The sequence below is a fragment of the Physeter macrocephalus genome, chromosome 4 (genome assembly GCF_002837175.3).
Source record: "Physeter macrocephalus isolate SW-GA chromosome 4, ASM283717v5, whole genome shotgun sequence".
In the NCBI taxonomy this organism is placed as follows: domain Eukaryota; kingdom Metazoa; phylum Chordata; class Mammalia; order Artiodactyla; family Physeteridae; genus Physeter; species Physeter macrocephalus.
Window position 1 is genome coordinate 101593833 of NC_041217.1, and position 27906 is coordinate 101621738.

The following is a 27906-nucleotide window of genomic DNA, read 5'->3' on the forward strand; positions in this document are numbered from 1 at the left end:
TTTAATTAAATAAATGACAACATTATGGTTTGAAATAGTAAGCTTTTAATCAGGAGAAAAAAAGCATCAGGAATAATTTAGACAGTTACAAAGTTAGCAGTAAAACACTTCTTTAAACATAATCCAGTTATATATCCAACTCAGAACCACAGTGAAACCAAATAATAGTAAAAATGGGATTTGGGGATAATGAAATGCTTAACAATAATTTCTACCTCTATACAAATCCACAGGTACTTTAAGGAATGCTTATTTAGAATATAGTTCTGTTCATCTCAAGGAAGGTCTTATAGAAAGGCTTTTTGAATGAGAACATTAGTACCATCTACTGATACACTGGTGAGAACATCAGAATACAAACAGCACAAATCTAGATTTATTGGAGGGGAATCTAAACAATTTTCTCAATTGTTACAAAGTAATAGAAAAAAACAAAATAAGAATTGAAAATTTTTCAGTGTTCCAAGCTATAAATCATGTTAGATGAGAGTGCTTTGAAAATTATATCAATAAAAGCACATTGTGAATACACTTCATTATTCTAATTCTAGTTTTTACAATTGTAATCCCTAACCTTCTAACAGTAGGTCTACAAGTTAGTTCTTCTGAACTCAGAAACAAACTGACCTACAGAAATACATGGCAGTCAAGATCTCAGATAAGTCCACAAAAATCCATTTAAGCCACAGTGTACTTGAAAATTAAAATAAATAAGTACTATGAAAACTAAACACCATGGCCCAAAATATTTCTACAGAAAAATACACTTCAAGTTCTAACCTGGGATCGTAAAGTACACATTCATTCACTCCTTTCCCTTTTCTCCCTCCTCTCACAAACTATGATGGAATAAAAGGATTCCAAAATATCCCCTACCCACAATGGTTCTTTCAGGGGAAGCTCCTCATGTTCCAAGTCACTGGCTGTGATTCCCAAGGCCTTGGAGAAAGGCTCCAGCAGGTTATGTAAGAGAATAAGGCTAGAAGCTAAAATAATTGACACCTTCCCTGGCATATTCTGGGCTTCACATCTACTGCCTTTCCTTTCTTTCTTTTTCTTTTTATATTTCATTAAATTTTTTTAAATTTTAATTGTGGTAAAATACACAATACACATAACATTTACCATCTTAATCATTTTTAAGTGTACAGTTTGATAATGTTACGTATATTCATGGTTTTTTGCAACTGACTTCCTTTTCTTTAGGAAGATACAGTAATCGGCCTGCTCCCTCTTCACCTGTTTTTTTATGCTTTTTTTTTTTTAAATTTTCATAAGTAGTTACTTGAAACTATGTTCCCTTCCCTTCCTGGTCACTTAAAACAGAATTCCTCTGCTCTCTAGTATCTAAAGTAAAATCTCAAAGCTTTCCTAATTCTCTAATAATTAAAGGGGTTACAAACAAATAAGAATAAAAAAGGAAGATATAAACATTAAAATTCTGAACTCGTTAGGTGAAACTAACTAGTTATATCTAGATTTCAAGACGTCTGACCTGTCTCTAAAGATATCTTTATAGACAAAATGAGTAAGTTAAAAATGAGAGTCCAGTTAAAGAGTTTGCCTAACTTGCCTAGTACATAAACTATGTATTCAGTTGATATTTGATAATAAGTCAAAGGAGTTCTTAAGGAGTCAATGTCAACCAGCAAGGAAGTTTCCCTATATAAAATAGTGCTGTTTGCAAGTGTTGTGGTCCACACTTTTATCAAGTAATGATAACACATTATGTGCATGACATGATGCCTAGAAGGAAATTAATATAGTGGATGATCAAAATCAGGATCCAAAAATCTTAACAGCAGGATCGAATCTAATAATTGATACAGATGTAGCATATACATTTAAAAGACCAACAGTACAAGTTCTGTCTGAGACACATATTCTTACACCACACCATATGTGAAAAGACATGGGGATTTCAGTTAACCATAAACTCAATGAGAGTCAAGCCAAACAATGTGGTTGCCCAAAAAGCTGATATACATTTAGGGTATAATTAACATAAATTTAGTGTTCAAAACAAAGGAGGTAATCAAACTCAGAACTGATCAGACTGAACTATACCCAATTTGAGGTAACAAAGAATATTGGTTAATTAAATGGTATCCAAAGGAAAGTAGTAACTTGAAGATATCTGAAAAGTAACTTGAAGATATTTCATATGTGCAATAGGTGAAGAAACACAATAGTTCATCTAGGGGTAGATAATCTGCTACAAATATCTAAAAACCTATTTTGAGAAAAATATAGATTTGTTATTTTTCTGGTACCTCAAAGAAACTAAAGCTGAACAGGGAGACAAGTGGGGTCAATATAAGGAAATGGTAAATTTTTTTTTTTTTTAAATGAACAGACTATTTTAAGACTCTATATTCCCAATAATAGGGAACTTACTATCATAAGAGATATGTTATTAAAAATAGAGTAGACAACGGGCTTCCCTGGTGGCGCAGTGGTTGAGAGTCCGCCTGCCGATGCAGGGGACACGGGTTCATGCCCCGGTCCAGGAGGATCCCACATGCCGCGGAGCAGCTGGGCCTGTGAGCCATGGCCGCTGGGCCTGCGCGTCCGGAGCCTGTGCTCCGCAATGGGAGAGGCCACAACAGTCGGAGGCCCACATACCGCCAAAAAAAAAAAAAAAAATAGGGTACACAAGATAAACGCCATCATAAGTTATACTAGAAGAACTTTAAGGTAATTTTTAAATGAACAGACTATTTTAAGACTCTATATTCCCAATAATAGGGAACTTACTATCATAAGAGATATGTTATTAAAAATAGAGTAGACAACGGGCTTCCCTGGTGGCGCAGTGGTTGAGAGTCCGCCTGCCGATGCAGGGGACACGGGTTCATGCCCCGGTCCAGGAGGATCCCACATGCCGCGGAGCAGCTGGGCCTGTGAGCCATGGCCGCTGGGCCTGCGCGTCCGGAGCCTGTGCTCCGCAATGGGAGAGGCCACAACAGTCGGAGGCCCACATACCGCCAAAAAAAAAAAAAAAAATAGGGTACACAAGATAAACGCCATCATAAGTTATACTAGAAGAACTTTAAGGTAACTGTAACCTGAAATGTATATGATTTGGGGGTTTTTAAAAACTGGTAAAGAAAATGGAAGGTAGAAAATAAATTATTCCTTTCTTCTTGCTTTTTCTTGTTCTGATGCTATAGGAAATTCCAAAATTCTAAGGAGAAAATATACTAATGTTGGGCCTTTGTATATACAAAAACATGGAGTAAGGTTCATCTATTTTTCAAAATCCCAACATTTCAGCACTATCACTGTGTCAAATGTCCTAAGATAAAGAGCATACAGCAGGGGAGAAGGAGAAGCTAAGCAGCAATAGTTACAGGGCTGATCCTACCAACAATAATGTTACAGAACATGTGGCCCAGAATCAGTCAGTGAATGACAAGAGAGAATTCAGTTTTCCAAAATGAATGACTGAATTAATCAAATAATAAACAAATAGTTGATATCACATTTCTGACAGTTTTATCATGTTTTCCCTTCTGTATAGTTGGGAAGCACACTATCCAACCTCTATTTGTATACCCCATTAACATACCTTAGACTTTCTTATTTTTAAATAGGATAGAAGCTCAATCCTAATAGCAACTATGTCTCTCCTATACACTCAGAATGCAGTTGACATTAATATATTAATTTTATTCTAATTACTTTCTCAGACCAATATGTGTAAAGTATGCAAATATTTGTGTATCTTAGATTTAGATGTAGTGTACCTTTTTTTTTTTGCAGTACGCGGGCCTCTCACTGTTGTGGCCTCTCCCGTTGCGGAGCACAGGCTCCGCAAGCGCAGGCTCAGAGCCCATGGCTCACGGGCCCAGCCACTCCGCGGCATGTGGGATCTTCCCGGACTGGGGCACGAACCCGTGTCCCCTGCATCAGCAGGCGGACTCTCAACCACTGCACCACCAGGGAAGCCCAATGTAATGTATCTCTTGAGGAAACTCTAATACCAACACAAATATTGTAACTACTCTCCATATGCAAGTAATAATATTTTGATATTAAAGTCAGTTTGGATTATTTCTTACCTTTTCAACATCTGCCTTGGTTGCATTAGTATCATTATCCAATCTTTCGTAACTCTGTTGTGCCTTCTCTGCCTCTCTACATTCTCTTTCAAATTTCTTTTTACTCTGTTAAAAAAAATTAAAATGCTGAAAAATAAAATTAGATTTATCTCATTTAGAAGTTAACAAATAATACTAAAATTTATATGGAACCATAAAAGACCCAGAATTGCCAAAGCAATCCTGAGGAAAAAGAACTAAGCTGGAGGCATAACCCTTCTAGATGTCAGACAATACTATAAAGCTACAGTTATCAAAACAGCATGGTATTGGCACAAAAAAAGACAGATGGAACAGAAAAGAGAGCCCAGAAATAAACCCACCCACCTACGACAGACCTCTATGACAAAGGAGGCAAGAATATACAATGGAGAAAAGACAGCCTCTTCAACAAGTGATGTTTGGAAAACTGGACAGCTACATGTAAATCAATGAAATCAGAACACTCCCTCAACACTTTATATAAGAATAAATTCGAAATGTATTAAAGACCTAAACATAAAACAGGACACCATTAAACTCCTAGAAGAGAACATAAGCAAAACATTCTTGGACATAAATCGCAACAATACTTTCTTAGATCAGTCTCCTAAGGCAAAAGAAGTAAAAGCAAAACTAAACAAATGGGACCTAATCAAACTTAAAAGCTTTTGCAAAGGAAAGCATCAACAAAATAAAAAGACCTATAGAATGGGAGAAAATGTTTGCAAATGATGTGACTGATAGGGGTTAATATTCAAAATATATAAACAACTCATATACCTCAATATCAAAAAAACAACCCAATCAAAAAATGGGCAGAAGACCTAGACATTTCTTCAAAGAAGACATAGAGATGGCCAACAGCCACATGAAAAGGTGCTCAACATAGCTAATTATTAGAGAAATGCAAACAAAACCACAATGAAGTATCACCGCACACTGGTCAGAATGACTATCATCAAAAAAGTCTACAAATAATAAACAATGGAGAGAGTGTGGAGAAAAGGGAACTGTCCTAAAAGGTGGGAATGCGAATTGGTGTAGCCACTGTGGAAAACAGTATGCAGGTTTCTCAAGAAACTAAGAATAGAACTAACATATGATCCAGCAGTCCCACTCCTGAGCATATATCCAGAAAAGATGAAAACTCTAATTTGAAAAGATACATGCACCCCAATGTTCACAGCAGCACCATTTACAATAGCTATGCCATGGAAACAACCCAAATGCCTATCAATAGACAACTGGTTTAAGAAGATGTGCTATATATGTGTATATGTATATATTTATATATATATATATATATATATATATATATAGGATATTACTCAGCCATAAAAAAAAATGAAATATTACCATATGTAGCAACATGGATGGACCTAGAGAATATCATACTAAGCAGAGTAAGTCAGACAAATATTATATGACATCACTTATAAGTGGAATCTAAAAAATAATACAAGTGAATGTATATACAAAACAGAAACAGACTCACAGACATAGAAAACAAACTTATGGTTACCAAAGGGGAAAGGGAACAGGGGGATAAATTAGGAGTATGGGGTTAACAGAAACAAACTACTCTACATAAAACAGATAAGCAACAGGATTTACTATATAGCACAAGGAATTATATTCAATATCTTATAATAACCTATATTGGAAAATAATCTGAAAGAATTTATATATATATATAAGTGAATAATTTTGCTGTACATCTGAAACCAACACAATATTGTAAACCAACTATACCTCAATAAAAAAGAAAATAACTTTAAGGTATTGCCACTGTGTATTGTGTAAAATTACACACAAGTAAAATTTTTCTAAATTAGCAAAGAATTTTACTATTACAATTAAACCATGTGCCTTAAATATCAGACGTCATAAGACTGTTAAGAAAAAAAAAATCATAGGCATGACTGAGTTAATATTTATTATGTATCTCAATCTCTTTATAATAAGAAAAATAATATGTATTTTGTAATTTTTTATTTTAAGCTCATCTTAAGCAGGACTTTTTTGGTTTGTTTGGTGTTTTCTGTTTGGTTTTTATGTTTGGTTGATTGGTTTTGGTGTTTGCTTGTTTTCTTTTCTTTTTTTTTTTTTTTTTGATGGAATCCCAATGTAGCTTAGAATGTGGAAACAGCCCTCCAAAGTGGTTTTGTGTTGTTTCTTCCAAGTGTCCCAGGAATACCATCTGCCCAGAATGGCCTCTAAAATTTTTTTAATTTAATTCAAATTACTATGACTTTGCAAAACCTATTCACAACTGAGCATGTGATATATTTACTTTCCTGTGTATTTTTTTATCCTGAAGTTAATGTCTTTTTCTAAAAAATTTGCTTTAGTTTTCAATGTACTTTTCTCTAATTCAACCCTAGTGTCCCCAGTTCTTTACATCTCTCCTCAGTTATAATTCAAACATATTCAGAATTCTATCAATTTTATCTTCTTAATGAAATCAAGAACCCAGAGGTTTGTAACCTGTTAAAATTTGAAATGGTTACCAAACTAGGCCTACTGAATAACTGTTACCTTGGGATTTCCCTTCACTGTTTCCTGGGGATTCCTTTCAATTCTCCCTTAATTTGAATCTCCTATTTCCTAGTTCCACACCTGCCCCTTTCTTGGTTCATTTCTCTATTTTGCTAGAACACATTCAGCAGTAGCTTCCTAAGCCTCCTAAAAGAGATAATTGTTTAAGTCTCCATGACTGAAAATGCCTTTCCATCTATTTTAATTGATAAAATTTGGCCAGGTATGAAACTCTGAGTAGGAAATCTTCTTTCTTCAGAAATGTAAAAGTACCACTCCACTGTCTTCTGGCTTCCTGATCCCATTCTGATCCCTGATCCTTTGCATAAAATATGTTTATTTTGTTTTGTTTTTTCTCTCTGGAGGTTGGTAGGATCTTCTCTCTCTCCTAACTGTTCTGAAATTTCATGAAGATATGTCTTGCTGTGAATCCACTGTGCTGAGCACCTGGAAAATCCTTTCGATCTGGAAACTCATGTCTTTCTGTTCTGGGGAAATTTTCTTGAATTAATTTTGCCTATCCATTTTCTATGTTTTCTCTTTTTTAAGATGCTTATTATCTTGAAAATGAACCTATAGGATGAGTCCCTCTAATTCTCTTATATTTTCTCTCATATTTTCAATCTCTGTCATTTTGCTCTACTTTGAGAGATTTCTTCAATTTCATTCTTTCTAGTGAGCTTTTCATTTCTGCTACCATAAAGTTCTTTTTTGTTCTTTATATGTTCCTTTCTTTATAGTATCTTGTTCCTATTTCATGGATGTAATAACTTCTCTATTTCCTATGAAAATATTAATTAATAGTTCTGGGTTTTGCTTGTTTGTTTTTGCTTTTTAATTTCTATTTCCTTTCACAGTCACTGTTTCTTCAAAGTTGCTTTTTTTTCTGCATACTAGTTTTTCTGCATACTCTGGTGTTTACATTAGATGTTTTCTTTAAATGTCTGGGGATACCTGCCTATCTGCTCTTATTTTAAAAGCTAATTGGATTATGGCCTTTTCTTCTACAGTGATAAGGCCAGGCGGTTTCCTTGGAGAAACCATGGTGCCTGTATCTTTAAGTCTTTCCTCTCAAACTAATTAAATTCCACAGAGGAGACTCTTCCAATTTCTTGTCTGGAAAATATATGCCTTGTTACCTGTATTCTGAGAATTACTCAGAAGAAAGCACAGGATGTCAACATTTTCTATTTACCTAACCAGTTACAATGTCAATTTCTTGTCTTGAGGATTACAAAACTATTCAGATAGTGCAAACCTCATAACTACAAGGTCAAAAGGTTTAAATTTCTCACAGGATACCTCCTACTCCTTGACCTTCATATAGAGACAAGGTTCTTCGCTACCTCCCTTGGCCAGTGGGCAGAGCTCCTGCCACCTTTCACTAAAGGTTTAGTCCTCCAAAGAGTCAAACTTTATACAGGGATTTCAGTTCCAACTCTCCAAACATACAGCGGTAAAACCTAAACTTTGTCAGTGTGTGAGTACTAAACCCCAAGCCCTTGGCAAGGTCCTGTAAACCATACCCCAAAACCTCTAGAACCACTTTTCAAATGCCACTGTATCAGCTCACACAACTATTGCTCTGGCTTTTAGTTTACCCTTAGTTTCCAGCAGTTAGAAATTTCCCTTTCTTTCAGGTAGCTATGCTAAGAGCTTAAAATACAATAAAAAATATTTTAGCTTTTATATCTAGGTATTTGTAGCCAAAAGTTGTCTGAGTTAGTTCAGTTTGCCTTATACCTAGAACTAGACATACCTATAACTTACATCAAATAAATGTACTCAGAAATTTCTTATAAAAAATTTAAAATGTACTTACTATTTTGATTAGTATGAGATATCAAATGAGATACAAAAATTTATTCAAAGCATAAATATATGTGAATATACATAATATAAAGAATGTCACTTTCCGGTGAAGATTAAAATTAAATTTCCACATTTAATTCTCTGAAACTCAGTTCAGAGCTGTGTTTTCAAATTGAACAGCTATAGCTACTAATTTTGGTGTAATTTGAGGCAAATCATATACAAAAATACTTTTATATTAAGTGTTCTATTGTTTGTGAAAAAAATCTACCTACTAATTTCCTTGCAACAGCAAAAGAATCATGAGTACAGTAATATTAAAAATACTCCTTCCCTGAAAGATATTATATCATTATACAATACAGGGATATACTCCAGAAAAGATTTCTCCTTTCTTCATCCTTTGTGTCGCAGACTAATCAAAGGCCACATCTACTCCCCTATTCTTTCTCAGAAGAGCCCACCTCCCTGTATGGAGGCTGAAAACAGCTGATAACTTGCTTTACCAGCCTTCCCACAGCTGGGGCATGGTCAAGTAATCTAATCCTGTCAAAGGCACCCATGAAGAATTCTGCTGGGGTTTTCTGGGAAAGCTTTCCTTCCCTGATAAGAGGAAACAGAAGAGAAATGCTTCCTCTCTCCTGCTTCTACATGCAGCTGAATGAGGATGTGGTGCTTGGCTGCTTAAATCAACTGTTGACCATAAAGGGACAAGCCTGAGGGAAAAGGCCATGGTCAAGACAGCAACGTCGACAGATAGAAAAAGCAGCCTTGGTGACATCACTGAGCTACTGACCAACTCTGGAACTGACCTGTTTCTGAGCTTTGTTCTTATAAACTCATATGATCTGTTACTTGGAACCACCTGATAGACCTGGCATTTCTGATGCTTCAATCTTCTCAATCTCTGACCATTCCTTCAAAATCTTCTTCACAGGCTACTGTCTTCTGCCCTCAACTTAAATGTCAGTGGGGCCTATTTTGTTTATCCTGGGTTAATAACTGTCTTTAAAATTTTTTTTTCTCAATGTTCAATACTCTGTCACTAATTCTATCTTTCTCTCTGAGTTCTTTAAATATCCTCTCAATTATTGCAAACATGTTAGGAATTTTACAATTTCGTTTTCTTGATTAGACATGAAGACATGGGACTATAAAAGGGATCCTGCACATATTTCTACATAATACACAGAAATTATATTTGTGTCTCTTTCTCACTAGACTGCAGGCTCCACAAAAACAAGACCATATCATATTTGCTTTTGTACCAGACTCAATACATGTTACGGATGCTTCAATAAACATGAGCTGAGCTGAACTCACCTTTATTTCACAATATTGTTAACGCCTTAAAGAAATCTCTCCTACGTTTTTTGACGCTTGTTTCTTATGACCCTTATGACTTTTGCTTAATAACTAACAATTGTTCTAAAGGTAAGTCAGCACATATCAACAGGAATGATTTGTGTCAACTCCAGTTTTTAAAGGGACCAATAACTCATGAGTGTAGGAGTCTGTTATTTTGTGCAAATGAAAGACACACATACATACACATTCATTGGGTGGCAGATACTAAGGATGCTAGTTAAGGCAATTTAAAATTTAATAAATGTAAACACTCCCTAGAAGTCTTTCTGAAACCAATTAGAAAGAAAATCAAAACAAAAATGAAAACAGACTATTAATATACCTAAGAATTCTCAATCAGTACTGGTGATTAGAATCTTACATCAGTGACAGTTATATAGTAGAAATTTAATCTAAGCTTTTAATCCGTGCCTTTAAAAAAGAAAGAAAAAAAGCTGAAAACTGTACACGTATATGCATACTTTTTAAAAAAATCTCAGACTTGTCCTTTTTCCAACAACCACAAGCTACTTTGATTAACAAGAAAAACTCCCTTCAGCATAATTTTCAAGGAATACAGTGTCCATCATAAAAATATGCAGGGAAAGAGTAAACTGCTTGCTAACATGAGGGTTCAAGAAAGAATATTAACCTTATACGACAGCACATCATTTGGCAGAGCGTTTTAAGTAAAGAAGATAAAATGTTCTATGTAAACATCTTGGTTTTCAAATGACTGTATGCCAGGATATTTAAGAAAAACCACACTAATAAGTACCTTTGGAAAGTTTTTAAAGTAAATAATTATTATGCTTTTATAATTTTGCCCTATAAAGTACTTTATTTCCTACAGTGAGACAGTCTATGACCAGCAGCCCAGTACTAGAAACACTCAATTATAGAATCACTGAACTGGAAGAAACATTTCATATAATCTAGTTCACTGTCTTCATTTTTCATTTGCTAAAACTGAAGTCAAGAAAAAATCAGGTGCTAAGGAAAAGGCAGAACTAGAATCTAGTTTCTTAGTCTCAGTCACATGGTCTTCTAAGATGTATCAATATTTCCTTATTACTTCTATCCTCTATCAATATTTTATAGTAACAATGGCAAAGTCAAAAAGAATATTCCTAAATGTTTACAATTAATTATCTGAAGATTATAGAATTGGTACAAGTACAGAACCATGTAGAAAAAAAGGAAAACAGACAAAATGGTCTCATATTCTCTATTTACACCAATGTCAAATGATAAATAATACTACATTGAGAAATATTAAACTCAAATAGATATGAAGCATAAGAGCATTTAGAGCTAAATGCTACAAAATTTTATGTTAAACATGAAGACACTATAACTCACATTATCCATCTGTTTCCAGCACATGTCAAGGTATTGCTGAGCTTTTCGTCCCTCTTGAAGATGCTGAAGGTCATTAACAACAACCAAAAAAAACAAACAAAACAAATTTTTAAATTATAATTAAATACCAATTAAAGCCTAAAGTCCCCAAAAGGCTTTTCACTTAATTTTTTTTCAAGGTACTAATTATGTAAACTTTATCAAGACTTAGGAAGAGATTATTAGTAAAGCAAAATTCTCTAAAATGCATTTTATAGACTATTATTTAAATATTTTAAACATAATCTTTAAGACAGATATAATCTCTTGGAAAATACATGATTATCTAAATAGGGGTTGACAAAGTTTTCTATAAAGGGTCAAATAAACATTTTAGGCTTTGCAAACCACATGGTCTCTGTCTCTGTTACAAATATTCAACTCTGCTAATATAATGCAAAAGCAGCCACATGCAATATATAAGTGAATGAGTGTGCGCCTGTTCCAATAAAACTTTATGGTCACTAAAATTTGAATTTCATATAATTTTCACATGTCATAAAATATTCTTTTTTTCATTTTCTTTTCAACTATCTAAAAATGTAAAAACCATTCTTAGCTCATGGTAACTACGAAACAAAAACAGGCAGTAAGCTAGATTTGTCCCACTGGCTGGAGTTTACCAAACCTCAGTCCTAAATCCAAAAGGATCACAAATTAGCAAGAATGTCTTGAGATGATTTTAGCTAGAAGAAATTTAGAGAAATAGAAAACCAGTTTATGCTGTATGACTATACATTATTTTAAAAAGCAAAGTAATTACTTCATTTCTGTGAAAATATTTCATATACTATTATAACTGTAAAAAAATGATAAGAATTACCATTTTTCTTTCAGTTTTCAGATCATGAGCATATCTCATTAATTCACCATAAACTCTGTGCGCCATTTCTTCTGCTACTACTTCTCGCTGTCCTGCATAGTCATTTAACTCGTTAAGGATGTTAAAAAAGGCTATACACGAAGTAAACCTGACAAAAACATATTAAAAATGGTGAAATTTATTTTTACTTTCATTATAAATGTTTTTGTGAGGTATAGATTGAGACTGATACTTAACAAATTTTAACATATTCAACCTAAATCTCAGCTACTAGCTCTAAATTAACTTTGTATGAAAAGAATCCTGCTTAAGCTCAAGTTGTACATGTTTATATATCTTCGGGCAGTCTTAATTTATAAATAAAAGGATATTTGGGGTCAAAAAATAATAATACTACCTGCAGGCTCTTTTAGCATACTGGAATCTCTTAAGTTGCCAATTAACTGGCCTGAGCTTAGGAATGAACTTGGTTGGATTCCTAGGCTTGGCAGCTGAACCTATTACAGAGATGATATGCTTGTTCTAGAGGACAGAACCTGCCAATTATACCACTCAAATGCATCTCGATGGGTGATCTACAGAACAATTTTGCTATCAGCTCTGGACACAGCTGCCTGCCCACATCCTGAATGCAAGTGAAGTGCCACTATGGTTGGCACCACAGAGGGGTAAGAAGGGGCAAAAATAAGGGTAAAAAAAAATGTGTGTGGAGGGAAGGAGAGAAACAAAGAGAATCACTGTATTAAAATGTATAGATCTACTTGAATACACTGCCGGAACACTCTTACATAAGCTGAAGGTGGACAGCTCAGCTAGGACTCCATTAACACTAAACCTGAGAATCCTCTAACAACTGACAATTACACACAAAGTTGTTTTAAGTCTAGTCTCCTTTTGTTTCTGCATTTTACAACTATCCATGTATCCCCCTGTTTAAGAATGCCAAAAAGCTCATAGGCAATTCCTAACCTTTTATTCAGAGTTCCAAAATTACCCTGAAAACCTTATTCCTTTTCATTACCCCTTTAAACCAACCAGCCGAATTGTTTTACTACCTGTAAAAGTAAAAGCAAGAATCTAACAAGCTGACAACTACAAAATAAAGTATGGAAAAAATACCCTTTTCTTCTGGAGACTACATCATTCAAGTGGAGTCCCAGTCCACCTATTACTTAGAAATCACACTTCAACTATTCTAAAAAGCTATTATCAAGCCCACTGAAGTATGCAACCTCATAAGAAAAAATAGTAGTTTCCTCTTTCATAAACATTATGATTTTTTATTACAATAAACTTTTAAAAATCTTTATAAAAAGCTAATGGCATTATATTTTACTAAATAACAAAAATATAGGTCTTCTTTTAAATTTTAATATGCAACAGTAAATAGGTATATAATTTACCTTGGCTCTTCATCTTTGGTGGAACGTTTGGGACAGTACTTCTTAACCAGATTTCTATAGGAAGAAGATTTTTAAAAATTTACTAAATATACTGTTGTTGAAATTCAAATACTCTAAAAGTTTCCAATTTCATTAAATCAAGAATTTAATGATGTAAAACAATTAAGACAGCAACATGATCATCTATTACCATCGTAATAGACAATCATTACTTACATTTTCTCCTTAAAATACTGATTCCTGTAGAAAGAAATGTTATTTCTATGTTTATACGAGTGTAATAGTAACAATTTGGTTGATTACGCTATCAAACTAAAAAGAATTAAGAGAAAGAATAAAAGAAACAAAGTACTCGGTATATGAAACAACATACTCAGTATATGAAACTGAGTTATGGCAGAAAGACACGTATTTCAAGGAAATACTATCATTATTTTGTTTTGTAAATCAGGGATTATAATACTAACTAAGGTAAAATGTAAACAGATGCAGACTCACTACAGGATAAAAGAACAGTTCGTCAGTATCCTCTGTAACTCTACTTTTATATGAAAATCACTATGTGATCCTTAACCTTCTCTTTTTTTAGGCAAATGAATTAATTCCAATTTGTAACTTTCTCTGCCTGTATCTATGTCCATTCTTGACAGTCTCGGACTAGAATGCTACCTCATTTCATCTTTGCAAAATCAGAGGCAGACAAGCACATGGACTCTGGAGTCAAACTGGACTATGTGGGGTTTGTGTGGCATCTGTGTGACCCTGGGCAATTTACTCACACTCTTTGTGCCCAGTTTTCTATAAATGGTGATACACAGTACCTCTAACCCATAAGGTTATGAGAATTAAAGTAGATAATATTTGCAAAGCATTAACCAGAGGCCTTTATACCACGCTCCCGAAAATATGATCCATGGACCAGTAAATGTCCACAGACTCTTCGTTACCTATCCCACAACAAGCTAAGTACACAAGTTGAGAGTAGTTTTATAAATGTTGAATCTAACAGTAAAAAAAAAAAGTACGGCCTGTATTTCATGTCTCTTTCTATGTCATTTTTTCTAGCATTAAATTTTTATTGTATTTTATAAAAGCATTAGTAGAAACTTTAAAAGAAACTAGTCCATCATCACAAATAATTTGAGATGTACTGGTTTAAACTATAATATCCATGGAAATCAGCAATTATGAGGTAACTGATTAACTTATTATGGTTATAACCACAGTCTCCAACCTATAAATGGGTTGCATTCTGGAAATTACTTTTAAAGTCAGTGATTTTCAACCATGAGTCCATGAATTACTTTAAATAAAAACAAGTCAAACTTGGGCGAAGAACATTCCAAAGAGCAAGTAGTTTCAAATTCTGAACATAATTCTGTATATCAACATTTTAAGCATTGTTTAGAGTTATAGGCTATAATTGACATTTGTCATCTATACCTACTTGCATCACTCACTACGCTTTTTTATTCTGTAACAGTTTGTGGCAGACATATTTCTGCTCATCAAAGAACCCTATTATTTCACACATTTTCCAGCACACTAGCAGTTAGGCAGAACCATGTGGCTAATTCTGTACAATGGGCTGTAAGCTCTGTGTTAAGTACCAAGCTAAAGCATTATAGCTCATGCATAAACATCTGGGCTTCTTCATTCCCTGATGAAGCAACTGTGGAGGCTTCATGTTAAGATCAAGATGAAATCAGTATGGATTCTTGAGTTACCACATGGACTACTAGAGTTATCACCTAGCCTTGTGTGCTGACTTTGCATGAGCAAGAAATAAGCTTTTGCTGCATAAAGTCCCTGAGATTTGGGAGTTATTATTCTAGTACAGCCTAGAATAACCTAAACTACAGCTCCTCTATCATCACGTCTACGTAACTGTGGTGGGTTGGTCACTTATAACAGTCCAGGAACACTTATTTGATCCAGGCCCATTAATCCAGGCCAAAGTCAATGCTAAAATTTCCTTTGAAATTCTTGGTAAGATACGTTCTTTTTCTTTTTTTTAATTTTTATTTTATATTGGAGTATAGTTGATTAACAATGCTGTGTTAGTTTCAGGTGTACAGCAAAGTGATTCAGTTATACATATACATATATCTATTCTTTTTCAAATTCTTTTCCCATTTAGGTTATTACAGAATACTGAGCAGAGTTCCCTGTGCTGTACAGTAGGTCCTTGTTCATCACTATATTCTCTTTATGCTGAAGCTAAGTCAATAGGACACAATCCTGGAGCCCCCACGTGTAAAGAGCCTACCTGGCTATTAAATCAACAGAAAAAACAACAAAACCAAGAGAAAAAGAGAGAAATTCTTACTTTTCTGAGTACCCAGATCCCTAAACTTTTCAGTCAAATAAGCCATAAATTCCTTTCTTTGCTTAAACCAATATGACTTGGGCTTCTGACACTAGAAAGAATTATGACTACTACCACAGACATTAACACAAAAGTCTTAACATACTCATAGCTTAAACACAGCATAAACAACACTAATTTGAACTCTAGCTTCTGGGAGGAAGAGCACATATATCACAAGAGGGAAGGGGAAGAAGAAAGTAATATTACTTTTACCTTTTGAGCATGCACAGTTAATCCTCAGCAATTTTTAAAAATTTGTCTTGCCTCTCTATGTAAAGTCACCCATCTATGGGAAACTCCTCCCAAGCCCCCAATAAAGCCCTCAGAAACCATATACAAGCCACTAAGACTCCATCCAAGCCTACCCTGCCACTAGAAAAACTACAGCATGGTGGAAAATGTTCTTGTATTCCACTAAATCAAAACTTCCATTCTAGGAAAACATATGCCCTAGAAGAAGACACAACAAATTATTAATAGTACTCATTTCTAGGGAGAGAGACTGGGAAATGACTCAAATTTAAATGTGTTACAGTGATCATATACTGTTTTTTTAATTTAAAAAAATATATAATGATAAAAGCATACCAAAAGAACTTATCCCCTCAAAGCAGCTGATCTCAGTTGGGCCTTCTAAGAAAACAGTCTGAAGTCAGCAAAAATACACACCAAGGTGTGACTGGTTACTAAATCCCACAAATCCTTGCTTTGAATTTTTAACATAATATGCTAATTAAGTCAAATAAATCTCTGGCTTGTCTTAAATATGTAAGTGTAAAACAGGCAGGTTCCTCCTAAACTAAAAATATTTTAGGCAATTCATCTCTCTCAAGAAATCTGCCCTTAGAACCCTCTTGCACTGTTGGTGTGAATGTAAACTGATACAGCCACTAGGGAGAACAGTATGGAGGTTCCTTAAAAAACTAAAAATATAACTACCATATGACCCAGCAATCCCATTACTGGGCATATACCCTGAGAAAACCATAATTCACAAAGAGTCATGTACAACAATGTTCATTGCAGCTCTATTTACAATAGCCAGGACATGGAAGCAACCTAAGTGTCCATCGACAGATGAATGGATAAAGAAGATGTGGCACATATATACAATGGAATATTACTCAGCCATAAAAATAAACAAAATTGAGTTATTTGTAGGGAGGTGGATGGACCTGGAGTATGTCATACAGAGTGAAGTCAGAAAGAGAAAAACAAATACAGTACGCTAACACATATACACGGAATCTGAAAAAAAAAAAAAAGGTTCTGAAGAACCTAGGGGCAGGACAGGAATAAAGATGCAGATGTAGAGAATGGACCTGAGGACACGGGGAGGGGGAAGGGTAAGCTGGGATGAAGTGAGAGAGTGGCAGGGACATATATACACGACCAAATGTAAAACAGATAGTGGGAAGCAGCCACATAGCACAGGGAGATCAGCTCAGTGCTTTGTGACCACAGAGGGGTGGGATAGGGAGGGTGGGAGGGAGATGCAAGAGGGAGGAGATATGGGGATATATGTATACCTGATTCACTTTGTTATAAAGCAGAAACCAACACACCATTGTAAAGCAATTATACTCCAAAAAGAGGTTAAAAATACTGTAAAGCAGTTATACTCCAATAAAGATGTTAAAAAAAAAAAAAAAGAAGAAATCTGCCCTTAGAACCCTCCTACACTGTTGGTGGGAATGTAATTGGTACAGCCACTATGGAGAACAGTATGGAGGTTCCTTAAGAAACTAATAATAGAGCTACCATATGATCCCGCAACCCCACTCCTGGGCATATACCAGAGAAAAACATGGTTCGAAAGGATACATGCACCCCAGTGTTCATTGCAGCACTGTTTACAATAGCCAAGACATGGAAGCAACCTAAATATCCATTGACAGATTAGTGGATAAAGAAGATGTGGTACATATATACACCGGAATATTACTCAGCCATTAAAAAGAATGAAATAATGCCAGTTGCAGCAACATGGATGGACCTGGAGATTATCAGACTAAGTGAAGTAAATCAGACAAACAAATATCATATGATATTGCTTATATGCAGAATCTAAAAAAAAGATACAAATGAACTTATTTACAAAACAGAAACAGACTCACAGACTTAAAGAACAAACTTATAGTTATCTGGGGCGGGGGAGGGGAAGGGTGAGGGGAGGGATAGACTGGGAGTTTGGGATTGACATGTACACACTGCTGTATTGAAAATAAATATCCAACAAGAACCTACTGTCTCAGCTCAGTACTCTGTAATAACCTAAATAGAAAAATAATTTGAAAAAGAATAGATACATGTATAGGTATAACGGAAACACTTTGCTGTACATCTGAAGCTAACACAACATTGTTAATCAACTATACTCCAATATAAAATAAATATTTTTAAAAAAAGAAAGAAAAGAAATCTGCCCTTAGTGTCAGTTTCCCTAGGCTACTGTTTTTGAAAAAATTTTCCTCTCTTCTAAGTCCAGAGATTCTCCAAGTAACCAATTATGATAGCAGTTTTTATATGTAAGACATGTTTTGAATAGCATGTTATGAATCAGGAATTAATTAAAACCAAGTTTTATATAGATACAATACATATTATAGAAATTATAATAGATGTCATAGATAAACTGATACTTTGTTTTGATGTGTGTGTGTTTCATCCATGTTTTCTAAGAAACTTAGGATCATGCACTATGGATACAGAGGAATTAACACTCTACCTTCAGTAGCCTGAGAAGGCTTCTAAATGTAATGGGTTTCTCCAAATATTATAGTATTCTCTATATATCCTAATTATATATATGATATTAAATATATCATACTAATTTATATTTAAATTGCTGATTTTAATATTTTTTACCCATTCTAGTTTTGTCATGTTTATATTTGAGTTTTAGTGAAAATTATAAAGTATTCCAAATAATTTCTCAAAACTTTAATTCAGTTTTATTTAAACTACATTTTACAGTTAAATGATGAGGTACAAGATACCTCAAAAAATTTTAAGCAGAAAATCACCTCTGTACGTTTTCAATTTTTCAACATTTGAGAGGCTCTGAGCTCTAATTACTGTTTAACAGGTGATCAATACCATATTTATTTGAAAAATGGGACACAAATCATACTATGGCAGAAGGGTAGTATTAGATATCTGAGACTGACTAGTATCCCTTTTCTTAATTGCCATCCCTATATCCAATGGTTAACATGCTTAGGAATTACCAGATTAAGACAAATGGCCCTATTTGTGGGCCTCAGCTAAGTGATCCAGAGATAGAAAACTGAATCTAGCTGGGCCAAAGAGTTCTCTTACTGGAATTATGAAGTGTTTGGACCTGATACAGCTTTGAGATCAGTACAAGAGCTGAATCTCTGAGACATAAAACTGAATGTTGGTGAGTATATTTCCTGCCATGTGGAGAAAAAAGGCCAGTCTGCACTGAAAGAATGAAGCCAACACATAAAAAGAAGCCCAAAAAGAAGCGGGTGAGGGGGGGCGGGGAGGAAGGGAGGGAGGGAGGGAGACAACAAAGGTCTCTGGCTATCTGGCTGTGTTTCAGATCCTGACTTTTTTTTCCCCTGTGACCTAGCTGCATCCCAGGACTTCCAGCAGCTGAACTGTTCAACCTCTTCTGGAACTCAAGTTAAAAAATCAAATCAATTAAAAAAAAATCAAATCAATAAAAGATATCAATAAATAAATCAACAAATATCTCTTCTCAATAAATTTACCATTACACTTAAACTAGCTCACTGGGGTTTCCATCACTTACAGACACAAATCTTTCCTCATATAGTGGAAAACTGAATGTAAAAGATATCCACATACAAAAGAAAGAAGCTGTACCCCTACCTTACAACCATATAAAAACATTAACTCAAAATGGGTCAAAGATCTAAACATAAGAGCTAAAACTATAAAACTCTTAGACGAAAACACAGGGAAAAGCTTTACAACATTGGATTTGGCAATGATTTCTTGGATATGACACCAAAAGCACAGACAACAAATGAAAAAATAGATAAACCAAACATCAAAATTTAAAATTTTGTGCATCAAAGGCCACGATCAACAGAGTGTAAAGGCAACTGTGGAATGGCAGAAAGAATCTGCAAGTCATATATCGGATAAGAGGTTACAATCCAGACTGTATAGAGAACACCTAAAATGCAATAATAAAAAAAAAATAATCCAATTTAAAAAATCGGCAAAGAGCTTGAATAGCATTTCTCCAAAGATATACAAATGGCCAGCAAGCATATGAAAAAGTACTCAGTGTCACTAATCACCAGGGAAGTGCAAATCAGAGCCACAATGAGATTTCTTACATCCATTAGAATGGCTACTGTCAAGAAAAAAGAAAGAAAGAAAACACCCAGAAAATATTAATCGTTGGCAAGAATGTGGAGAAATTAGAACCCTCGTGCATTGCTGGTAGGGATGCAAAATAGATCAGCCACTGCAGAAAATAGTACGGTAGTCCTCAAAAAAATTAAACATAGAATTACCATAAGATCTAGCAATTCCTCTTCTAGGTATATAGCCAAAGAATTGAAAGTAGGGACTCAGATATTTGGACACCATGTTCATAAAATCATTACTCACAATACGGAAAAGGTGGAAAAACCCCAAATGTTCATCAACAGATGAATGGATAAACAAAGTGTGGTATTATCCATACAATGGAATAATATTCAACCTTAAAAAGGAAGGAAATTCTGATACATTTCCCAACATGGGTGAATCCTTACAACATTATGCTAAGTAAAATAAACCAGTCAAAAAAAAAAAACAAAAAACAAATACTGTATGATTTCACTTATGCAGTACCTAGAGTAGTCAATTTCACAGACACAGAAAGTATTAATAGAACTGCCAGAGCCTAGAGGAAGGGGAAAATGGGGAGTTGTTTAATAGGCAAAGTTTCAGTTTTTCAAGATGAGTAAGTTCTAGGAATTGGTCACAGAGCAGTACAAATATACTTAATATACATATTTATATTTCAGCTTAAGATACAGCTAAAATATACACTTAAAAATGATTAAGAGAGTAAATTTCACATTAGGTACCTTTTACCACAATTTTTAAAAATTGAATGTAAAAAAAGTGATTACTACAAGTAGTATTAGACAAATTCTGAATACTGTTATTTGTTTTTTTAAGGGACATACTTCATTCTCATTATACCTCTACTGGTGGTAAATGGTGAAATAGAAGGATAACAAGAAGAAATAAGAGGACTTTAGTATTTATACCTGAAAGACCTAGGAGAAGAAAAACCAAACAAGCTTCAATGGATGTGAAGGTAAACAAAGTATTTCATTTCTTAAAAATGCCAGTTCCTAATTTTGCTTGATCTTTAGCATGTCAAGGATACACAATATCTAAAATGTGAAGGGGACTATGCATTTATGGTATCAGCTTCAGTCTATACCCAAAGAATATATTCAACAATTCATTGCTATTTAGGATGTGATCTCTAATCAACCTGCAAATCTTCCAGAATATTTTCAGGCATGTTCAAGACAGAAAAGAGGAAAATTATTTTATTGCTCAATTTAGACTGAGGAAAGAGCAGATTGGCACAGACTTAAGTATTATAATTTTCAGAGAAATTTTGTTCTGCAAGTTGATAACTTGTTTTCCTTCTAAATATTAGATTCTTAAAGCAGAACTATATAACACAGTCCTAGCTTCAAGTCAGCAGCTTAATCTATCTGATTTGCCTATATTTTAAACCTATAGGATGATGAAATAAACATTTTGTCTCATTTTAGACACACAATTCAAATGGCTAAACAAATAACTTAGAAATAAAACTATTAAAGGCATTATGAAAGAGCTAAGAGATTAAGTGATCTATATAGCCAACATCATTGACAACCTTCTTATTTCTTTATAGGGTTTAAACAAGATCTTTAAATCCTTTTCACTGGAAAGCTCACTATCAAAATGTTTACAACTGGGTTGAACTTACTTTCTTTAAGAGCTTTATGTTTTATTTGTTCGGTTCTGCTTCATTTTTTAAGAAAACAGTTTAATATAAAAATCAGGAATAGGCTTCATGATTCTTATTAAGGTGATGAGCTTGAATTTCTTGACTAGTAAAGCAGTAGAGTTCATTGATTGAATCATTCCACAAAAGTTTACTGTTGTATGCTTACTACAGGGCAAGTACTCTACAGGTCTTAACACACAATTCAAATGGCTAAACAAATAACTTAGAAATAAAACTATTAAAGGCATTATGAAAGAGCTAAGAGATTAAGTGATCTATATAGCCAACATCATTGACAACCTTCTTATTTCTTTATAGGGTTTAAACAAGATCTTTAAATCCTTTTCACTGGAAAGCTCACTATCAAAATGTTTACAACTGGGTTGAACTTACTTTCTTTAAGAGCTTTATGTTTTATTTGTTCGGTTCTGCTTCATTTTTTAAGAAAACAGTTTAATATAAAAATCAGGAATAGGCTTCATGATTCTTATTAAGGTGATGAGCTTGAATTTCTTGACTAGTAAAGCGAGGCCGCAGCAGTGGGAGGCCCACGTACCACACAAAAAAAAAAAAAAAAAAAAAAAAAAAATCAGGAATAGGCTTCATGATTCTTATTAAGGTGATGAGCTTGAATTTCTTGACTAGTAAAGCAGTAGAGTTCATTGATTGAATCATTCCACAAAAGTTTACTGTTGTATGCTTACTACAGGGCAAGTACTCTACAGGTCTTAGAAATACAACGACAAAGATCAACAAACTCTTGTGAAGATTAAATGAGATCGCAGCCTACATAAACTGAAAATGACAAACAACCCTATTGCTGCAAATGTAGGTTAGTAGTCTGCTGGATAACTAAGTTGGGGGTTGGGGGCATCTTTTAGGTATAACAGAATGAATTGAGATAAAATTAGAGCTCCATGGCACACAAAAAGTACAAGGATAGGAGCAGAAAAAATGCCAATGATCAAAAAACAAACAGCTAGAAAACTGAAAACAAAAATAAATTTTTTTTATTTAAAAAAACAAATAAAAAAACAAAACAGCTAAAATATTGTAACAATAAGTATATGAAGTCCAAATCAAACATATCAAGAAAATATAGCTATATTACATTAAAAAAAGGTTCTCCAATTGTCATGCTATTTCCTCTCCTGATAAACCACCAGAAGAAAATAGTTAATAGAGTTAAGGAGAATATTAAAGGCAAGAAGCAGAGAGAACTAACATTATGCTATCCCTAGCTCCAACTTATAATAGGTTATAAGAATAATAAAAGTAAAAAGTATTTATCTTAAATTCTCATAATTAAATTTTTAAACTTCCTTAAAGACAAGTACATTTTCTTAAAAGGAAGAACTTCTAAAATGTTAACCTTTTATTTTAACCTGTTCTTATCTTTATGGAAAAAGATACAACTAGCCCTAAATTTATGAAGTACATAATTTAATTTATATTTAATTAAATTTCTATAATTTAATTGTTTATAATTGTTACATTATAAACAGATGTGTTAGTTGGAAAGAGTATGTTATACAGTTTTTGGATAATTTATTATTGTCCCTAGTAAAATACCTTAGAAACCCAAAGATGTCTCAATGGCACTATGTACTGGTGATAGAAAAAAATCCTCTTCAGTGAGAATTAGTCATTCTCCCTAAGCTGAGAGGCAGCACCAAGTACTCAGACTCTGCAGCCAGATTTGAGCCAGCTAGCTCTTTCTTCACCTCTCTGTAACTCAGTTTCTTAATGTATAAAGTAATACCAACATCTCATTGGGTTTTTAGGAAAATGAAATATATTATAAGATGTGTAAAAGCACTGAGAATAGTGCTGGCACATTAAATACTATGTTAAGTGTTAAGTAAATACCAAAAAGTGCTTGTTCTGTGCCAGGGACTATTCTAGAAGTTAGGAATAAGCACTGAACAGAACAAACAAGAATATTTTTCCTTTGTGGAGTTTATCTTTTATTAGGGAGACTATTTTCTAGAATTAAGAGGCAAAAATTATTTACCCAGTAAGTCATCTGGATACAGGCACCTAGATATGTACCAGGCAGGCTCAGGAACTACCAGAGACTGACAAGAATGGAAGAGTTCCCACAAGATCTAATTCTATGAAGAAAATTAATATAGGGAATAGCTTCTCCTGCTTGTATCCAGATGCCAGTCTTAGGGTTTACTACATTAAGTAGTTTGATCAAAAATTCAGGGGAGGCCAAAGAGTCACAAGTTAAACAATGGCCAACCAAAGAATGAAAGTAATCTCTACTTTCCACAAGTCAGTACAAAGATGAGCTCCCTAAGCTCTTTGGAGACTAAACAGTGACATAGGAATAGAAAATTCTGATAAAGAGACATGAGAAAATAAAGACTAAATAGAAAATAGAAACTGGTTTTATTTGCATTATTCTATATCTAAGCCTATTCTAAATATTCGGGACAGCTCTTAGTAGAGCAATCTCTTCACACTGATGTATATGACATAAACTCTAGTATGGATAGAAAGCAGTACACGGTCAAAGGTTCACCATACAGTTAGAGATCCTAATTTCTAAACTAAACTGAAACACAGGTCATTCAATTATTTATGCATTCAACTTACATTCACTCAGCTCTAGAGGTACCAGCTATGTTGCCAGGGTTGGCAAGGTACAGAAATAAAAATAAGATCCAAGAAATTTGGAGAGATTTCTGTTCTGGTTAAGGTAAGAGTAAGTTTTAGGCTTCCCGTTGTCCAATCTATTTCTCTTCCAGTACCACGCTGTCACGTTTGAGCCAAAAAGGAATGATCTGGGGTGGAAGTAGGGGAATATAATTTCATGCAGCAATCTCTAATGATAGAATTTAATGCTGTAATTATTTTTACTAGAAAAAAATGATACATACCATAATGTATACAGAACTTCTTTTTTTCACTTAAGAAAATTTAGTCAATCTCTGTCATATAAATACAATATTATAAATTTATTAGAAGAATGACTGATTTCAGTTTTTTATGTCCGCAAGCAAAAAACATTCTACCAAGTGATTCAACGTCCCACTTATTATCCATCAAAATGGACAGGGTTCAATTGTTTTCTGGGTTTTTTTTTTTTTATATACAGCAGGTTCTTATTAGTTATCCATTTTATACATATTAGTGTATACATGTCAATCCCAATCTCCCAATTCATCACAGCACCAGCACCCCACGCCCCGCCACTTTCCCCCCTTGGTGTCCATACGTTTGTTCTCTACGTCTGTGTCTCTATCATCTTCTTTATCCATTCGTCTGTCAATGGGCTCAACTGTTTATAACTATGTCTCCAAACATGATTAGATGCTTTATTTTTTTTTTATTCCTGTCCTCAAACCACTACCAAAAATGAAGCAATACCAAACTAAAATAAAGTTAAACCAAAGCCATCAAAACAGACAAACAGAAGACAGAGAATAAACTCGGAGTGCCGAGTTTAATTGCAAATTAAATTTATGCAAATAAAAAATATATATTTACAAAAAATGTATTTCAAAATTTAATCCTGCAATATATTTGAAATGTAAATGTTTAACATTCTAAATAAGTTGTTATTCAGGGGACAAAAGGGCTGCCTCACTATAAAAAGAAACTGTCCTCTGCAGTAGTAAAAACAGGAGGGAGCTAACCAAAAAAATTTTTCCCATTAAAGAAGAGGAAATAAACAAGGCACACTTCTTCCCTTTGGACAAAACAGATACTATAAAGAGTAGCTGATAATCCAGTCATTTACTAAGCATTCATCCAAAGCAGCAAATCTCAATGTAGAGAAAGGGAAGGGAGTTGATGGTTTTCAAGTTACACAAGCCTCCTCCCAACTCTTCCTTATTGGAATTCCTCAACACCTTCCAATAATCCTGCTCTTGCTGAGAATCACTGCAAGTGAGAGCCACTGTTAGGATGAACATGTACTAAATTTCTTTAGTCTGCTAGGACAGAAAAAAGATGCAAATCATTTAACCTGAGCATCTGTACATGACAAAACCTACTTTCTCACTACAAAATTATATTTTCATATCATGGAATTGTGGGTTCTAGCCACTCCTGCTTCAAAGAAGTGGTGTTAAAATCTCTTCTTGCAAGTTAAGTGAAAATTATAACCGTTATTATCAGTCACAAAACAGAAAGGCAAATAAGTTTGCCATTTGATTACAGTCCTGTTACTCTGGTAAAACCTTGGCCATCCTGAAACCCTTGAGGCCCAAGTTATTCTGGACAATAAAACATTGCAGATTGCTGAAGGTTTACCTTATAAATTACCAATTTTTATTCTATAATTTGTGATAGGATTCTTTTGAAATTTACCATCTTCTTTGCTTAAGATTACACAATTGTTGAAAAGACTTCAATAATTTAAAAATACAAGTAAAAAGTGTAAGTTCCTTCCCTTCTCATCCTCCCACTCTCATTCCTCAGAGGTAACCAGTGTAAAACAATTTGGGGTGTACCCTTTTAGACCTCTTCAGAATACATACAAATTTTACACATAGCTATATATTCAAGCTCAAGTAAGCAAGGAGGTCTTGCTGTACATTCAGTTCTGCAACTTGCTTTTTACACTGACAGACTGAGTAGCCTTTTAAATATGCTGTTACACCTGACTTTTTCAAATTACATATTCCACAGTATTTTTCATCATTCCCTTACTGACAGGTACCTTTAGGCTGGAAACAATTTTTTCATCTGTTGTTTGCAATCTTTTAATCTTTTCTTTATTATTTAGCACTTCACACTGCCATCACATCACTGTATTGTCTGTAGCATTTCCTTTCTTCACTTCTATTGGAATACTTAGAAACCAGAAAACTTAATGTGCTAGAGTTGAGATCAAATTATAAAGTAAATGAGGAAAAATTTTCATTGTTTACACATGAATACATATTTTTATTGTTATTTTAACTTTTCAGAGGTCCTTAACGCTTGCAGATTCCTGAACGGTAAAGTTCCCAAGTCAAAACTTTTGGACAGGTAAAATATCACCACAATTATTATTCATATACTAGGTTCCCGGTTTATATTTTCATACAGAAATTCCTTTGTTTAAAAAAAACATAGGAAGCAAATGGATCATGAAATTACCATGATGCTACTATTTCAATAGATGTCATAATAGTAGTATGTATATCATTATAAACATAAGTAACCTATTCATCATACTAGTCTATTTCATCCCTACAACCAGTCAGCTCCTTGCATAAACTGCTACAAATGGTGGACATATGTGGTTTATCACTCAAATATCCCCCTTCCTTCTGTGATCCACTACCTTAAATTTCTTTTGGGCACCTATCCCTCCCCCCACCATTAGCTATAAATCAATCTAATATTCTCATTTCAGTGAATTGTTCAGGATAAGCATATAATCTAACCAGGGTCAGCAAGACAAAAGGAGACTTTTGCTGGGATTTCTGGAGAAAAGAAGCTGATACACGCTTGTACTCTGCTCTCCTTCCATCTTCTTCCTCTCCCTTCTTTCACCCTTTCCTTCCCTCTCTCCTCCCCCAAATGCACAAAAGAGAAGACCATTATTCTTCCCCAGGATGTGGGGGTATGAAGATATGAAATCTAGAGCTATGGGGGTAAAAAGGACAGTACTGAATGAAATCTGAGGATAAAAGCAACAAGGGGAAGCAGAGCCAAGAAATGGAGCCTAGAGACATTTGACCCATTAGTCAAAATATGCCTAGACTTTTTACTCATGTGTGCCTTGTGGGTTGGATTTTTCTGTCACTATGCAATGTAAAGAATCCTAACCCCTACAGCTAGAACCTTACATTGTTGTCTAGTCTTCAAGCTTCAAACACCATTTTTATTGAAAAAGTTGCAGCAAAACTACTTGTCAGGTTGTGGTCTAACGACGATTTTCTGCTTGAACAAAATCTTAAGATAAATTCCATTTAAGATTAAAATTTTCCCTTTAAAACTTTTATCTCCTAACACATATTCCAAAATCACTTTCATCAGTAATATCTATCTATCTATCTCTATTTATGGCCGTGTTGGGTCTTCACTGCTGCACGTGGATTTTCTCTAGTTGCAGAGAGTGGGGGCTACTCTTCGTTGTGGTTCACGGGCTTCTCATTGCGGTGGCTTCTCTTGTT

General features: G+C 34.3%; 1 protein-coding gene across 6 annotated transcripts in view; it reads right to left on the minus strand.

The window, feature by feature from the left end:
* Positions 1 to 27906, minus strand: part of FNBP1L (formin binding protein 1 like) — a 128275-nt gene that overhangs the window by 24272 nt on the left and 76097 nt on the right. For 5 of the 6 annotated variants that reach the window (XM_028489117.2, XM_024119874.2, XM_028489115.2 and 2 more), the window contains 4 exons: positions 13410 to 13463; positions 12007 to 12154; positions 11145 to 11207; positions 4065 to 4169 (listed from right to left, as the gene is read on the minus strand). In XM_028489117.2, coding sequence (XP_028344918.1) covers positions 4065 to 4169; positions 11145 to 11207; positions 12007 to 12072 — 234 coding nt within the window. In that variant the 5' untranslated portion in view covers positions 12073 to 12154; positions 13410 to 13463. Of the gene's footprint in view, positions 1 to 4064; positions 4170 to 11144; positions 11208 to 12006; positions 12155 to 13409; positions 13464 to 26462; positions 26596 to 27906 lie in introns of all 6 variants that reach the window. The other variant, XM_028489116.2, reaches the window with a different exon arrangement.